The 18,311-nt window shown below is 35.9% G+C and overlaps 1 protein-coding gene across 1 annotated transcript in view; it reads left to right on the top strand.

Moving 5' to 3' along the window:
• Window positions 1–18,311, top strand: part of LOC128024932 (retinoic acid receptor alpha-A) — a 163,715-nt gene that overhangs the window by 79,140 nt on the left and 66,264 nt on the right. The window contains exon 2 of the mRNA XM_052610817.1: window positions 5,988–6,457. Coding sequence (XP_052466777.1) covers window positions 6,310–6,457 — 148 coding nt within the window. The 5' untranslated portion in view covers window positions 5,988–6,309. The remainder of the gene's footprint in view (window positions 1–5,987; window positions 6,458–18,311) is intronic.

Below are 18,311 nucleotides of genomic sequence, written 5' to 3'. Positions count from 1 at the left end.
GTGTAGGCCATTTGTTGCTATGCTTGCTGATGGATTGTTATAAATTATTTGTACCATATTAATAAATTTCTTATCAAAACCAAATTTATCTAGCACCTCCCATAAGTAATCCCAATTTAATCTATCAAAAGCTTTATCCGCATCTAAGGATAAAACTGCATAAGGGGACTTTTTATCTTTACTTTCATTAATTATATGCAGCAACCGACGTATATTATCTGCAGCTGAACGATGTGGAATAAAGCCAGATTGATCACTATGAACTAATTTACCAATATAATTTTCAAGGCGTATAGCTAATACCCTAGCATATACTTTTAAATCTGAGTTTATTAAAGAGATTGGTCTAAAATTGAAACATTTAGTATGATCTTTGCCTTTTTTTTGGAATTAAAGAGATTAGAGCTGTATTCATTTGTTTTTCAAAATGGCCATTTTGGATTGCCATGTTTATTGCTGCATGCATAATTGGTCCTAATATATCCCAAAAATGTAAAATTATTTCTGGAGGGATCCCATCTGGCCCAGGTGATTTCCCCTTCTTTGCCGTTTTCAACGCTGCATACAGCTCCACAAGTGTTATAGGTTGGCTCATTTGCTGAGCTTCACTTTGCGTTAATTGTGGTAGATCAAGGTCTTGTAGAAATTTATAACATTCAACCATATCTGCACTGTCCTTAGGTTGATACAGATCTTTAAAATGTTCTACAAAAGTTTTATTTATCTCTCTAGGATTGGTTACTAAACCTTTTGTAGGCGAATCAATGGTATCAATTATAGCTCTAGCTTCACTTTGTCTGAGTTGTAAGGCCAATAACTTGCTGGGTCTTGGCCCATTAAAATAATAGTTTTGTCTAACTCTATGCATAATAAATTCAGCCTTTCTTCGAAGCAAATCATTTAACTTGGACCTGGAACTCTTTAATGCACTTTCAACTGATTTTGAGAATTTCTTCTTCAACTCTGTTTCTTTGGAGAGGCAGATTTGTTCTAATTCTTCAATTTGTGCTTTTCTTACTTTATTTAAATGAGATGAAAAGGAGATAACAAAATCTCTGATAAAACCTTTTGTAGCCATCCATATCATCATGTGATTATCCACACTGTTAAGATTTATATTCAAAAATTCTTTTAACTTGTTTCGAAAATCCATTAAAAACCCAGAGTCTTGTAGAAGAGTTGTATTAAATTGCCATCTTGGAGATCTATCATGTGAGCAATATCTAAATTTTGTCAGCAGTGGATTATGGTCAGATATTACTGCAGGTAGGATTGTAATGCCCTCAAAACACATCCTAAATTCACGAGAACATAGAATATAATCTATTCTAGAATATGTCTGATGCCTCGCAGAAAAAAAAGTATAATCTCTAATCGATGGATTCTGAACACGCCATACATCTATGAGGTTAAAGGTTTCCAGAAAAGACTTAAAATTTGTTGATGTTATCTCTTGTGATTTAGTAAATATATTGGTGGATTTATCAAGCATCAAATCTGCAAGTGCATTCATGTCTCCTCCAATAATGAGTGCATAATCACTTAAAATCAGCAACTGATTTGTTAACCACTGAAAAAAATTAACATCAAAAACTGCTGGTGCATAGACAGAGACAAAAGCTATTTCCTTTCCTTGAATATTTGTGCAGAAATAGCTCAACCTACCAGATTTATCGTTACTACATTTTTTAATCACAAGGGGCAAACTCCGTTTAATGAGTATAAGAGATCCTTTTGTTTTTGTGCCATCACTGCATGAGGCGACAACTTTATAATATTTATTTTGCATACGAGGAACGTCAGTTGATTTTAAATGAGATTCTTGTACTAAAGCCACATCTACACAGTGTCTACGCAAACTATCCAGAAACTTTGTTCTCTTTATGGCACTATTTAAGCCTCTAATGTTGACGGATAAAACGGAGATATTAACCATTATCAAATAGATTGTAAACTTGAACTATATTGAAGGTCAAATAATGAACTGTTTTAAACATGACTTCTTTGATTGCACATTTCGTTACCAACATAAATAAATAAATATATGGCTGGACGAAACTCCCCCCTCCCACCCTCCCCCGACCGCTGGTAACTCCCCCGTTTGTGTATCTGATCCGTGACGATATCATACGTTCCACTGATCTGAGACTCAACCGCTCCTTCCCATGTGTAAACAAACAAACTCTTATGTTAAACACTTCAAAAACTCTAATGTCCATCTGGAACCAAAAAAAGTAACCTTGACGTTAAAACCTGAACGCCACATTTAGAAACAATAGGCTAATAACCTTAAAGACGTAACAATATTTGAAACTTGTCAGGTTCATCCATAGTAACACAGAATGTCCTAACAAAACACAGTTCCATGAACAGCCCTACCAGTAATGATGGCAGGTTAATTATCGTTTCAATTCTTGTCCATCTCGTATGGATTAACATCGGCGAAAGTCAGCTGCCACCTTGCCCGCGAATCATCCGTGATCTGCAGTCGAAATTCCTCTGCTTCTTTTGGCGAAGAGAAGGACAGTTTCTCCCCGTTGTGCGTAACCCGCAGAATGGCTGGGTAAATCAGAAACGATTGGATTCCTGCTGCTCGCAACTCCTTCCGTGTATCAGCAAAGCTTTTCCGTTTTTGCGAGGTGCAGGCACTGTAGTCGGCGAAGAATTTTAGCTGTTTCCCACCATCCAGAATTGGTCTCTTCTTGCTCACCTCTCTGGCCCCGTCTAAGATAGCCTGACGGTCTTGATATCTCAACACTTTAAAGATCATAGTGCGGCCTGTCTCCGTGGACTTCTGCTGTCCGTAGATGCGATGGGCTCGTTCGATCTCTATCGGCCTGTTTGAGAGCGAGGGGATCCATTTTGGAAGCATTTCCTGGATAAAACGTATCGCATCACCTCCCTCACGGTTCGGTGAAAGGCCAACAATTCGGACGTTATTACGTCTTTCTCGATCTTCCAGTTCTGCCAGTTTTACTTGAAGCTTAGATACATCCGTTTTGCATCCGACGACATCTTGTTTCAGGCCTCTCGTCTCACGCTGAACATAATCCACCTTGTCGATAAGCCCACGCACAACTGTCATCTGTGAGTGAAATTCCGCCGTTAGGGACTGCATGCACTGTGTCACATCTTTCATCGCAATATGTACCGCGTTCCGAACAACTTCTTCCAACGTATCTTGTTGTTTCGTCAGTGCTAGCGCAATGACGTCCGTCATGTCTTCGCTGCAAGTCGAAGATTTCATTCGTTTTCCGGTCGGGGTTTTCGCAGGCGAGGATGCAGCTTTCTTATTACCATTCATCTTGTTGAAAGGTATATTTAGAATGCTCACTTTGATTACTTTGACCTGTTAAATATCAAAGAATGAGGGAGCGTGCTAGGAGCTCTAAAGATCTGCAGCCATCACGTACGAGGCGTCACGTGATTCCGTTTCAACATGGTTTTGAGTTGAAATAACAGTTACACTAATTCATTCAATTTTCAGCTCAACTGAGGACCAAAAAACTTAAAGCTGACCTATTATGCCCCTTTCTACAAAATGTAATAAAAGTCTCAGGTGTCCCCAGAATGTGTCTGTGAAGTGTCTGTGTCTGTTTCAGCCCAAAATAATACACGGATCATTTATTATATCATTCTGAAAATGACAGTATAGCATACGCCGTCTGCGTACAGCTCAGATTCGAACAAAATGGCAATATGGTGATGCGGGGAGAGACAGAGAAGAGGAATTGTTGAATAAAGTGGTTATTTTTGTTTTCTTTGTGTACAAAAAAATTGTCATCGCTTCATGACATTACGGTTGAACCACTTGGCAGTCTATGGGACAGTCACAAGCCTCCCGGTTTTCACCCAAAATATCTTAAATTGTGTTCCGAAGATGAGAAAAGCTTTTACAGGTTTGGAACAAATGGTGGTAAGTGATTAATGACAACATTTTTATTTTGGGGTGGAGTATCCCTTTAAGTAAGCATGTAAGGAGAATTCTATAATCTAATAATTGTACTATAAATACAATATCTGAAGTTCAAGTAAATTTTTTATACATTTAAGAGTACTTCTTTTTCACCTTAATGGGGGCGCGGTCCGGGTCACAGTCTTTGTCAAAATGGTTGGGCCTGGTAAATAATTAAATGAGTTGGGTGTTCGGTGCTTTGCTCAAGGGCACCTCAGTCGTGCTGGCCCAAGACTCAAACAAGCAACCTTAGAGTTAGGCATCAAACTCTCTAACCACTGGGTCACGACTGAATTCAGTCTGGTGTTGCTGAATTCAGTCCAGGCCTTCTGAATCTGGTCCAGAGATGCTGAATTTGGTCCAAAGCTGTTGATTTCGGTACGTGGACAAGATGGCTGAATATGTTGAATGAGGATCTATGTGGTGTATCATTGCCAAGGTTTTGTCTAGACCACTTGTGATCCCCCTTAGACCAAGCACACACATCACAGATAATGTTGAGTGTATTTCTGCAGGTGCATGCACGCTGGCATTTCACGTAATTAAAGGTTGACCTTTATAATAGAAGCACAAATGTCAAGGGGTCCTTCTCTTCTGACAAGCAGGAGTGCCTAGAGGGCGATGTGTGTGTGTGTGTGTGTGCGTGTGTGTGTCTTAAATATGTTGGCAGAGCATTGAGATTTCACACTGCCCTATATTCACACTTCCTGTCTCGTAGACACATCCAGTGATTATAATAACAAGCACAAACACACACAAATGCAGAACTGCAGAAACATGTGCAATCTATATAAAAACACATGACTCATATTTGTTTATTTGAACTTAACTTCATGATATCCTGTGTATCCAGGATTGCTAAACATAGCTCACAGTTTGTTTGTTTGTGTGTGTGTGTGTGTGTGTGTGTGTGTGCACAGACTGTGTACTTGGCTTTGATCTGAAAGGCTTCAGCAGTGCCCAAATGAATGAATTGTGGAGTTTTTTGACTCGTGATAAAACCACATCCTTAACATCACAGCACAGGTATATTTTACGTTGACATTTTAATTGCTGAGTAGTTCCTAAATAAAAAAGACAGGCCTTCCTAAAATCCTATAAACATGTTCTCAGATTGATGAAATATTTATGACCATGCCTGGCCAGCATGAAAAAAAGGAACAGATGACTCGGTGTCCTTTGCACATGTGGCATGTGTGAGCAGGAGACTCTTATGAAATGATGCGGTGCTCTTTTCAGAGTCACTTGACACAACACTCAGTACTCTGACGGCATCACACACACTGATTCCCACAATTTAGTCAAATGAAAAGGATTTATTTGAATTATAAAAGGGTTGTTTAATTTTTGTACAATTCTAATAAATATCTTTATTATATTCTATGTGCTTGTGTGAGCATGTAGCAAAATTATGTTGTTGTTTATGTTGCCTTGTTTTAAAATTACAAAAACTTACTGTGGCAATATCTTATAGTTATATTGAATTTTGATGCATTACAGTGGTACCGAATAATTACTATTACATTTTCCTTGAATTGATTAGGGTTAGGTTTAGAGATAGGAATTGACAACTCAAAAATATCTATGGTAAATTCTAACTTATTATTATTATTATTATTATTATTATTTACATTTTTGTTGAAAAAGTGTTTTTTTATTTTTTTGATAAGGTTAAGTGGTCGAATATATATATATATATATATATATATATATATATATATATATATATATATATATATATATATATATATATATATATATATAATTGATTTAGATATAAAAGTATAAAAATCCATAAAATATAAAAATGTATTCATGATAAAAATAATTCATATGTATTATTATTTTTTTCCTATAGCTGTAAGTAGGTAAAACTAAAATATTTTACATTTCAAATGTATAAAAAAAGTATAAACAATGACAACAGTCTGCAAACCAATATGCTGTTATTTGTTCTGTCAGAAAACAACTCCGAAACACTAAATAATGGGTTTACCTTAGATTAATCTCACTCTCTTTTTTTAACCTGTAGGAATTCTAAAAGAAGAGGAAAGTGGAGAACATCATGTAAGAACACAAATACCGCCTGGTGGATTTATTATATGGAATCATATCTTTTTGGAAGTAAATTCAATAGGCCTTTGTGATATGGGAAACAGCACCTACAAAAAAACGTTTGGCAGCAAAGGAGAATCACTCCTCCATTCACTTGTCTAGTCATTTGTTTTTACACAGAATAAGCACATCCACTCTCCTCTGAATGCTCTTATTGGTGAATAATACCCAGAAAACATCTTATTGGAACGTTGTTTTGGATTCTTACGTCTGATTGTGGGCGAACTCTAGTGGGAGCCATGTCTGGTAAGGGCAACCCCAGCCCACACCTTAATGGCTTTCCAATGGCCCACTATTCCTATTTCTTCCCACACATGCTGGGAGGGCTTTCTCCACCTTCTCTTCCCACCCTACCCCTCAGTGGATACAGCACACCTTCACCAGCCAGTGAGTAGGACATCGAACCCTTCAAAATATTTTGCTTAATGAAATGTGATTGATTGATTGATTGATTAATTGATTGATTGATTGATTGATTGATTGATTGATTGATTGATTGATTGACTGATTGATTGATTTTGATATGTCGGGATTCCATTTTGTGTTGAGTGATAAACTGTGATATACTTTTCTTTTCATCGAGTGCATCAAAAAAGCTTTTACATGACATTTCATATATATATATATATATATATATATATATATATATATATATATATATATATATATATATATATTTGTGAATCATTTTTGTAGTATTAAAGGAAATTGCTACTGCCAATACAAACAGTGCAGTGAGTATTTACGACATACTTCTGCTGTACAAATAGCATATAAAATAACTGTAGCAGACACAGGTGGAGCTGGGGAAGGTGGAGGTCAAAAGCTAATTGGTTACATTTACAACATGAACCAATGAGATTGTGACAAGAAGTTTAACGGTGTGACTGTCATTAGTTTGCATTAAGGATGCATTATCGAAGCTTGTTCAGTTTCAAAGTAGCCCAATATTTTTATTTTGTAATGTTAAACTGTGGAAACGTGTGTGTGTGTGTGTCTGTGTGTGTGTGTGTGTGTGTGTGTGTGTGTGTGTGTGTGTTATTTGCTGTTTTTGGTTGGAATGTTCTATGTGTCAATATTGGTGTGTAAATGAGGAGGTGGATGTGGTGAAAGTGGTCGGCTTAAGGTATGTGTGTGTTTGTGTAGTGGAGCAGGTGGTTTTGCTCGGTCTTGGTGGTCCTTGTTGAGATGGGGTCCATGTGGGTGGTTGAAACCAGACTAAACGTGAAAGGGAACTCTAACACACACAGTCACGATAGTTTATTAATATTGAGAAACTCTTGCCTTTCACAGTAGTTTTTCTTTTTCTTCTTCTGTTTATTTGTGGAATTATTATTTTTTTATTAATTTTACATTGTGTAAGGTTATTTTTGAATGTTTTTTAAGTTTGAAAGATTTACTATTGTTTGTGGGGACTGGTGTTTAACAGCTGCTGAGTGTGTGTTGTGTCAGTAAGTGCATAAGCATCAAAAAACAATAGCTGGACTTGCTGTTTTTGTGGGCAGCATATGGTATAACTCGATACACGTTGCTGCATATTCACATTACTCATAATTCACTCATATTTCATTTCACACACACATGTGAGCAAATTGCATAAAGAGTGTCATATTTGGCCCTTGTCCAAAGTCTCAGTGACCAACAATAGATGTGTGGGATGTGGTGGTCTTCTGAAATGTCTGGCAAAGTGCTGTAAACTCTCTGGATTTCTTTTTTTTTATTTTTATATTCACATCCCAGTTCCATATGTTGTTATATTTTTGGATTACAGGCATGTTGATTAGGAAGATGCAACTACAAGTAATATATAGGTTATATAAATGTGTGTCTACACATCATTTTTACACAACTTTATGTCAGTGTTAATATATGTGCACTTTACAATGGAAAAAAGAGCCTGGTCAGTCAAATTTATTACCAATGAAATTTGTTTAAGTGTCAGAAATCCAAACTATGGGAATTTGTCCTGGTGAATAGACCTCAGTCACCACAACACAGAGCCATTGACCCACAGCAATATAAGCCAGTTATACTACAAACATATCTGAACAATATTGGCAATATCTCAAAAATACTCAAATGCAAATGCATTGGAATTCAGCATTGAACAATTTCAGGTTTTATTTTAACATCTGGTGTGTTCTAACTCTAGAAAAAAAGCTGAAAAAAAGAAATTATGAATTATGAATGAAAAAAAAAATGAATGAATAAAAATCCATGCTATTAGTCATTTTCGAAACCTAAGAAAACATTTACTCTTTACTTTGAATACATATGTACTATTTTTTTGGAAGCTGTGTGTGTGTGTGTGCGTGCGTGCGCGTGCGTAATTTGGTTAGATACTGACATAATATTAAGGCACACCTTTTACACCCCATGGAAATAAATAATTAAGATCAACCTTTTGACCGAAAGAAAGACGATAATGTTTATTCAAACATTCCGTACGGCTCTCTAATGTAAATTAAACATTTGAAGCTTGCAGCCATGGACACGGATATTGTTCATAATAGAGTATAGTTCTGTATCGATGCAAAAAGCTAATAAAAATTACAGGTTTAATTTTATAGTTATAAAAAGCTAAACAGAAATGTCTTCAAGAGAAGAACTGCCCAGTTTAATTTCCCTGATGTGATTATTTTCAATCAGTCAATCAAAATTTACTTATAAAGCACTATTAAAACAAGGTTTGTACAAACCTTACTACAAAGACAGAAATAAATATATAAACAGTTTTAACCACAATGTGCTAAAGAGGAGAAAATCCCAAACAAACACTGATAGGTGACAGATACTTATATTCTAAGGAGGGTCATAAGCCTTGGAGTAATCAGAGGGAGACTGGAAGACTATTCCAAAGTTTTGTGCAAGCTGACAATACACACACAGAGACACACTAATCTCTACAGGCTTTTCCCACTACTGATTATGCAAATATTCATATGTTTTCCCTCCTGTACTGTCTGTGAAAGAAAGAGCTGTCTTTCTGTGATCCTAGATGACTCCATTCAGTGGTGAGTCCTTCTCTCTCTCTCTCTCTCTCTCTCTCTCTCTCTCTCAAGAAGATCTGACCAGATTCTCAAATACCTGAATCTCAATGTAATTTCATGGCACTTTTTTCAGGCCAAATATTTATTTGAAACATATTAAATATGTTCATGAATACCTGTAAGTTGCTTGAGTCATGAATAAATGTTTTTTTTTATTTCAAGTTTGATTCATTGCGTGTTCCCTCATATGTCATACTCCACAGCTCCCTTTACAAATTATTATTTTTTTTTAATTATGTTTATTGTTGACTTGCTACAATGTTTAATTATATATATATATATATATATAAATGGAATGAAAGTCATAGAATGTCAAAATGAAAATCCACATGACATTAACAAGAAACTGCTTCTAACTAGCCAACTCACAAGTTGCAAATGTTTGTTGGATCTATGGTTTTGGGAAATTATTATATTTGAACTATTTTTGAAATGACAGAATTTGCATCCACAGCTGGCTAATGATAATTTTAGGAAAGGCACCCCAGAAACTTTTGTTTGCTTGCTCTCTCATACTTACTATATACACTAATGAGTTTAAAACTAGAAACATATTTCAATGACTTTCATAATGCTTCACTAGATGTCATTTTTATATGGTTTTAACTTGAAGGATTTGTCATTTAATAGGTGATTCTAAAGTTCCACACTCAGACTGTCCCTATCCTTGTTTAATATACACAAAGAGTACTACTTTGGTCTAATTAGATTTCAGAGTTGGCAGGGCTTTACGGCGTGAGTCCAAAGAAATCAAAACCAAGTGGTCAACAAAATGTAGTGTTACTTGTTATGGTTGCTAATGGTTAGAATAAAAATGTGTTGCTTTATTGTGTCAGGCCACGTTAGGGCCAAAAAGATTTCTTTTTGGTAGCCATCTTGGGAACAGAATTGAGCAGCTATTTTCAGTCATACAGGTACAGTTTTGTGTAAGGTGTTTAATGTAAAGACCAAGCAGTTACTTTGCAGAGATCAGGGCCCGGTTCCCCGATAACGCTCACTCTTAGCACGCTAAGAAGACCTCGAAAGTTATATCTTACCGAAGTTGTTTATGTTCCTAAGTGTGTTCCCCGAAGTGTCCCTTAGGAAGCTTTTTAACACGCTGCCTCTTACGTCCAACGTTACAAGAGCGCTGTCCAAAGTGAGGGTGCTGAATTAGTTGGCATCGATTGCTCATGAATCGATTTTCCACTTCACGTGAAGGTGCAATACAGTGTTAAGAAAGACAACACGTTCTATGCAAATGAAACATTCCTCAAATTATAACAGTAACATTTATTTTAACCTAGTTTAAGTTATCAGTAAAATATAGACTATAAATTAAATTATCAAATGGTCAGTAATATGTTCACAATATGTTGTGACGGTTAGACAAACCGGGCATCCCTCGCTAATCATCCACCCTTTATTATCCCATTGTGCCACTTGTGCCGCTTCTTGACATGGGTTTAACGACTTATAAAAATTATATAATACACTTTTATATTAATGGTAAAGTACTTTACAATCAGAATTGATTGGCAAGCAGCTGCAGTTACTTCTGTTTAATGCGGTATTGATTGCAATTGGTTTATGTTTTTAATAAAAATCAACCTATCTACAATGGACAGAGAGAGAGAGTTAGATACAGTATACGGTGGGGAAGCAACGCAGAAAAGGGCACCAAGCCTCTCATCAGAGGAACTTGAAGTTTTGCTGGACCTTGCCCCCAGGTCAGATATCACACCCCTATGGTCCACTATAATCTGCAAGTTCATGGCCGCGTCTCCCTTTAACTAGCCTACGCCTGATCAATCACTGATGGATTGGCGATAGGGATGAGTGCCATCCACCAGGATCTTATCCCCGGCATGGCGCAGAAGAGCGTTGGTGACAGTGTGGATGCACCTCCACACAGAGGTCTTGTTTAGGCCGTAGCCCTCTCCCATGACCTCGATGAATCTGTCTGTAGCAAAAAACAAGAAAAAAAAAAGTAGCACTGGGCTTCATGGATTAAAGCAAAATTCCGCCGTGTTAGCCCAGGTCTGAAAAGGTCAAGCAGCTCCATAATGAGTTGTCTTCGGAGGCGAATTTTTTAAATATAGCCACGTCAGACAAAATGTCAAAAGGGCTCAAGTTTTGCTGAATAAAAAAACTGACATGGACTAGACGGCTAAATGGCTAAATAGGCCTCTATCCATTGCGAACATAATTTATTATGAGTCTTAAAAAATAACATAAAATCATTGTTGAGCCACAACATTGTCAACATAGCATAGTTTGACTTGTACTGCACTGCGCTGATTTCTAAAGACTGCTCTACAGTAGCGTCATGAGCTCAAACAACGCTAAGAGAGAGCTTACGAATGGTCCAGACCAACCTTACGAAAGTATGACTTACAGAAGATATACTTAGCGTACGAACGTGTCGGGAATCGTGCCATAAGGTTAAGAGAGAGGTTAAGGAATAGGTTAAAAAACTACTTAGCGATAAGAACGTTTTGGGGAACCGGGCCCAGAATTTTTGTTTTTTAATTTTTTTGAGGGTGGGGTTGAAAAGTGGGTTTTACTTTACTAGAGCCGCTATATTAGGTGTTCAATTCTTTCGCAAATTTTTCTTCAGAGTGAGTCAATTCATCATTTCTGAGTTTGAGACCAAAATTGCTGTATTGCGTATGCCAGGTCAATAGTTGGCGCTGTCACCTTGTTAGTAAACAGTAACTGTAAGGGAAGTGATGATTATATGTTGTATATGATGCGTCTCCGCTTTTGGTTGTAATATTGGTAAAGTAAATCCACACTTTGCTGAAAAAGCTTTAGCAAAATCGTGATAAGCAACAACAGTACCATGTACTCCACTATTGTTGTGTATGTTTGTTCACGCTTGCCTTTAAAATCGTACTGCACATATCTGCATACCTAACAGATACTATGCACGCGCATGACGTCACCGTTTTCAAAGATTCCGAAATGCTGTTGTCATGTAAAAGAACAGACAAAATGCATAAAATGTTTCCCGTTATTGGCTAAAAATGTTGTCGTGTAAACAGCCACTGAATCTCCAGCTACTTTCACCGAAGAATCAACTGCCAGAGGAGGGAATTTTCTCTTTCGGCCTGCTCTCACTTTCATTTCCAATCACTTTTTGTCCACACCTTCCTCAGGAGTGAAGGTGTGCTGAAAAATGAGAGAAAGACTAAGAGATGGAGTTAAAACTTTCAGAAAGGGGCCAAAGCAAACAGTCAAAGTATGGAATGCTAGGAACACTGATGTTTGCACAGGTCTCAAACTCTCACTCAGACACAGTCAGGCAACACAAATGCTTTGGTTGTGACATTTATTGGATAGTTCATTCAGCTTGATTACAACTCATTATGTTCCAATAATGTGTCACACAGCTTATTTCTAATGTGTTTTCAGCATTGCCACAAAGGTGCTATTTGTAGACATTAGCATACAGTCTTTCTCTTTCAGGTCAGTTGTTGTCATGGTTGAACAACAATATGAAGAGAATTTTGCTGAACAAGTTAGTAATAATTAAACTGTCAACCTATTAGCTAGCTTTCTGAAAAAGATCTGTTGCTGCGGCACTAACCTTACGTATAACTGCACTTTAGTGCAGCGGGACTGTGCGATGGCATCCTTGTTTGTGTTTGCATACTAAGGTAAAATATGTTTCTGGCCTAACACTGACTGTCCTCTCAACATTTGTAATACACTGGAATGAAAGCATCTGTTGTGTATCTGCAAAAGTTATGTGCAGTCTTTGCCCTTGAAACAACTCAGCAAATTAGTATTGTTCTTGTGCCTATTTAAATAAGATTGCAGAAATGATTGTATTTTTGCACTGTTTCAGATATTGCAATAACAAAGTTTTTACAGCATGCTTGAAGCTACAATATATGACAAAATGGTCATGTGGTTTTAGTTAGGTATTTTGTTGACATCTGTTGAACCCATTTTTGGTCATAAATAAAAGGGCATCTGTTTGTTTAGATGTCATGTACATTTATTTAATCTGATTTTATGATATATATATATATATATATATATATATATATATATATATATATATATATATATATATATATATATATATATATATATATGATTCTGCTCTAGGACAGTAAATTAATTAGACATTCTATAGTTCACTCAAAATAAAATGGATCATTCTGGACCTGTTCACCAGACATTCTGGTGCATTTTATATACATAAACCCAAAATATACTTTGTTTTTTATGTGTATGCTAGGGTATGAATACAGTTTATGCCATTTTTTACAGTTTATACCTGCCTCATTATGTATATTTCAGCATATACACACATTGCTGGACAGTAATGAGCATAATCTAGCATTTCTGTATACAGTAGCACCAAAATCAGTGGCTTAAAACAGTTTTTACAGTAATCATAAAAGGAATTCTTTGTGGAATGGAATCAGAGATATGATTGATAGCATTGAATAAATGGCAGTTTGTGGATGTTTAGTCATGGGATAGACAGCTTAAACACACCCTTAATGTAGAAATAGACAAAGGCAGGGCTGTGTGAGTGTGTGTAAAGTGTGTTATTCCAAACTGTTTAGATAATTGAAGCATTTACACAGTGTAGGCGCGAAACAAGCCATCTGGGTTGATTTACGCCAATATTGCTTTAATTAGTGAGTAAATGTGAATGTGTGTGTATTTCTGTATGTGTGTTTTAGCAGTAGAGAATGCAGCTGATGTCGTGTGTGTGTGGACAGATAGCACAAATGCATGTTGTATTGTTGGGCTTGTCAGGTTTGTTTGGATTCATTTGATACCGTGGATTTAGTTTGACGATGGTTTGGATTTGGTTTGTTTGATGGCGCCCGGAGTTCTCTGAGCTCTTATGTCATGTTTTCACTCAGTATGATTTGTTTTCTCCATTAAAGAATTGTTTGCGAACAGAAAGGTATCTTGACAATGTTTGAAAATCTTTTTGGACTTTGGTTTTCGAACAATGAATTTCTCTCTTCGCTGCATCTATATTTCTGCTCTCTTGTTGTGTTCTACACATGCTATATGTCTTGCTAATTGAAAGCAGCCTTTAGTATGTGAGTGCTGATGGATGTGTGTATGTGTGTGTGTAGACCGTGCACAGACGGTCTAGACATGGCTAATTTTCCTCCATCTGCATGAGGCTGCTCACTGCTGGATCTAATTGACCCTCTGCTCCTCATCCGCCATTTCTCTGTCCTTCAGTTCCTCCTCTTCATTCCTTGCTTCTGTCCTTCTCTCCCCCTCCTTCTTTACTCTTGTAACTGTTTTGTAGAGATTATACTCTAGAAGGCTTTGTGTATTATTTCTGTGTGTGCAGATGCATGCATAGCAGGGTTATTATTAGCTAACCAAAACTATCTATCTATATATATATATATATATATATATATATATATATATATATATATATATATATATATATATATATATATATATATATATATAAATTGTTACTTTAAATAAATTAAATGTTAAATGTATTATGTACTTAAGTACTTGATGTACTAAAAATAAAACTGAAATAATTAATCAAGATATATTAAAATAATAAAAATAACAAAATTACAAAAAGTTTAACTAAAATTAACATAGTAATAATAATAATAATAATAATAATAATAATAATAATAATAATACAATAATTTCTAAAAAGAGCAAGACCATAAAAATAAATCAGAAAAACTATGTATTACTATTTTCTTTTTTTATAGGACACAAATAGCCTAATACAATTTCATGAATTTTTTATTTTTTATTTTTTATCTTAAACATGACTTTTATTATTTTATTTAAATGTTTGTACCCCCAGGATGCGTCAACCTTTTCAGTGTTAACAAAAACAAATCATTTTTTTACTAAAGGAATACTGACGCATTGACGCATGTAACTGCCTTGAAAATCAGTGAAACTACTTTTACATACAGTATATTAAAAACAGTAGGTTATGCATATAAGCTTTTTTCCCCTTCCTCTCACTCATAGAAATCTAGTTGAGCTTTCCCAGTGTCTTATGGGACTTCAAATTTTGTGGGCAGGGAAGGAGAATTTATGTTCCGTAAGCCTCTGATTTATTAGATTTAAAAACTAAACCAAAAATCAAACAGATATTATTCCTTCCAGCTTTAGCAGGAACAGGTTAAATTACTAACAGGTCTAGATGTTTTAAGGAATCACCAGCGCTCCTAACACACTATGGGGGAAGACAGGAGGAGAGGAGAAAGGGGATTCTGTCAGTAGATAAATTAAACAAAGGAAGCAGCATGTGATGGGTCTCTCAGAGACCATCTGTCTGTATGTGTGTGTCTGTGATAGCAAGAATGTCCTTCTAGTGGGGTTTTCCTCACTGTATGCATGTTTGTGTCTTTTTTTTACTATTATTATTATATATTTATTTTATTTTATTTTATTGGGGGGATAGGGTAGGAACCCTGATTGTAATATTACCAAGACTTAAATTGTGGGGACCTCTCAAAACTGTTTAAAGTTACAGATACAGATTATTTTATGAAAGTGTTTCAGTGAATTGATGGTTTAATAAAGATAAAATAATATTTTTAAAAAATGGTAATAATTTCAGTGTCTGATTTTAAGGACAATTTAGATTTGTACTGTAACATTTTTGGTATGTGTTGCGATTTAACTTGGGATTTAATGTTCAATGTAAAAATTCTAGAAACAAAACCAGTTGAGAACCACTGGGGTAAGGTATACATAAATAGCTTAACATAAAGGTATCTCCAGAATGATATAAACAAACAATATTAAGTGACAGAGGCATGGAGTATATCCAAAAGTCACACTGTTATTATAGCATTTATAATACACAAAACATATTTATCTTTAGTGATTAGTGTGTGTGTGTGTGTGTGTGTGTGTGTGTGTGTGTGTGTGTGTGTGTGTATGTGTGTGTTTACTGTAAGGCCAACTTATGGTTTCTGAGATTTCCACTGTTAACCACACTTTATGAGGAAACACACATACTGTAAATACAGTAATGCATCAACTATTCACAGTAAAGATTTTTTTAAACACAGATTTATAATTTTCTTTTTTTCTCAACAGTATACAAAATGTACAGTACAAAAACTAAATTATGTTATACATACAGTACATATTAAACAATGATCAATAATAAGCAGTTTGCTTATGTGGAAATTCCAATTACAAATGTAATTCAATAGTGTAAATGTGTTTTGTCCTTTTGAATTGGCATTGTGTTTTGTTCTAGATTTGAAGAAAATGAAAGTTACTGTTACTTGTCTTTTGCACTGTTAAAAAAAAAGAAAAGAAAAAAAAGTGCAAATGCATGGCAGCACAGGGTGCCAAACATTTGCAATTAATGGGAATAGCAGCGAATGGCCTTCTGTTCTTCACAAACAGAAGACAACGGAGGCAGAGGTTGAGTTAAAGCTTGAACAGTTTATTGAAAGGATGATAATGTTTGGAAGATGAGGGATGAATGGCAGTCTAGGATTAAGCCACGGGCACACAGACACACTCCAGAGCCACCAGATGCAGAAAGGGAGTTGATTTTCCAAAGTATCCACTTTGGAAACGTGGTATCGACGATGCAAGAGAGAGTCAGGTTTAGTCCACACATGTACTCAAGGTTGCATAGACGAGACCGGACAGTCTTGGTGCTTGTAGCTGGTTTATGTAGTGAGTGTGTGATGAGGGGTGACAGGTGTTGCAAATCAAAAGTCAGGTGATTGTGATCGGGATAATTGGTTGTGAGTGTAGACAAATCCGCGACACGTTCTTTGACTAAAAACAAAATCACAATTTAAAAAACATGTTTGAATTCTTATTTAATTAAATGTTTTAACTGTAGGTGTAAAAACATGGTTAAATAGTTACTTAACTAAACCAGTTTTGATAATAGATATACATAACATGTAAACCCATTACTTAAAAAAGCATGTTTTGACTATAAACTGAAAAAGGTTAAATCGTTGCAATCTCTTCGGCTCATCTCCATTCTTTTGATTCTAAGTTAATCAAGTGTCCCACTTTAGAGAAACCTTTCATCATACACAACTTAACTCTACTATAAGATATACAAACATTTCCTAGAAGGGAGTTAAAAAACAATGGTTCATTCAAACTGTAGTGAACAACCTCAGACCTATACACCCTAAATGTAGTCCAAGATTTTAAAACCAATGCATTAAAATTTACACCAGATGTGATATTTTCATTGAAAGATGACATCAAAAACAATTGTTTATCAAGCGCAACACTGCAAAAGGATCTTAATACAGCTAACCCAAATGATACCCAAGGAATAAATTCCGTAGAAAAAAGAAGATTTTAGTCTCATAGCTCTGACTTTTGCTGACAGTTCAATCAGTCCTTGTCCTCCTTCATTTCTAGCAGCATCAATGCTATGGCATCGTTTGACTGTTATTGACCCCCCCCCCCCCCCCCAAAAAAAAACCTCAAGGGGGGGGGGGGGGGTCAATAACAGTCAAACGATGCCATAGCATTGATGCTGCTAGATTATTTACAACAAGAACCCTCCCTCTATAAGACAGTTTAGGAAGGATCCATCTCCATTTCTGTAAGCGCCCAGCCACCTTTTCATAGAGGCCTTCCCAATTTCTTTCCATGTATTGCACTGTTCCAAGGAAAACCCCCAGCACTTTAAACCCGTCTGAACTCCAGGGGCAGCGATGAGGAAGTTTTGGAATGCCTTCTTCCTCCCACTGGCCTAATAACAAAGATGTACTTTTTTTCCAGTTGGCTCGAGCTGAAGAGGCTTTTTGATAAATCTCAAGAGCTGCTTCCAGACTGTACACATCTTCATTTGATCTAATTACTACAGTGACATTGTCAGCATAAGCACTGAGTTTAACATTTACCAACTCTGAAGTAGAAAATCCCACCGTCGAAATTCCACAAAGCTGACACCTCAGAGCAGTTAGCAAAGGTTCAATTCCAATGACATATAAAATGCCTGACATACCACACCCTTGCCGAAAGCCTCTGCCAACTAGAAAATGTCTTGTGAGTAAACCACTAATTTCAAAATACTATAAATATAAGTATACAACAATTTCACGTAAGAAATAAATGATGAACCAAAACCAAAATCTTGCTTCAAAAACATTTGAAAAGGAACTTATGATCGATCTGATCAAAAGCCTTTTCTTGATCCAAAGATAATAAACCCACATTAAAATTATTTT

Source organism: Carassius gibelio, chromosome A12, assembly GCF_023724105.1.
Source record: "Carassius gibelio isolate Cgi1373 ecotype wild population from Czech Republic chromosome A12, carGib1.2-hapl.c, whole genome shotgun sequence".
NCBI classification, from domain to species: domain Eukaryota; kingdom Metazoa; phylum Chordata; class Actinopteri; order Cypriniformes; family Cyprinidae; genus Carassius; species Carassius gibelio.
This window is presented reverse-complemented; position numbering and strand designations above follow the sequence as displayed.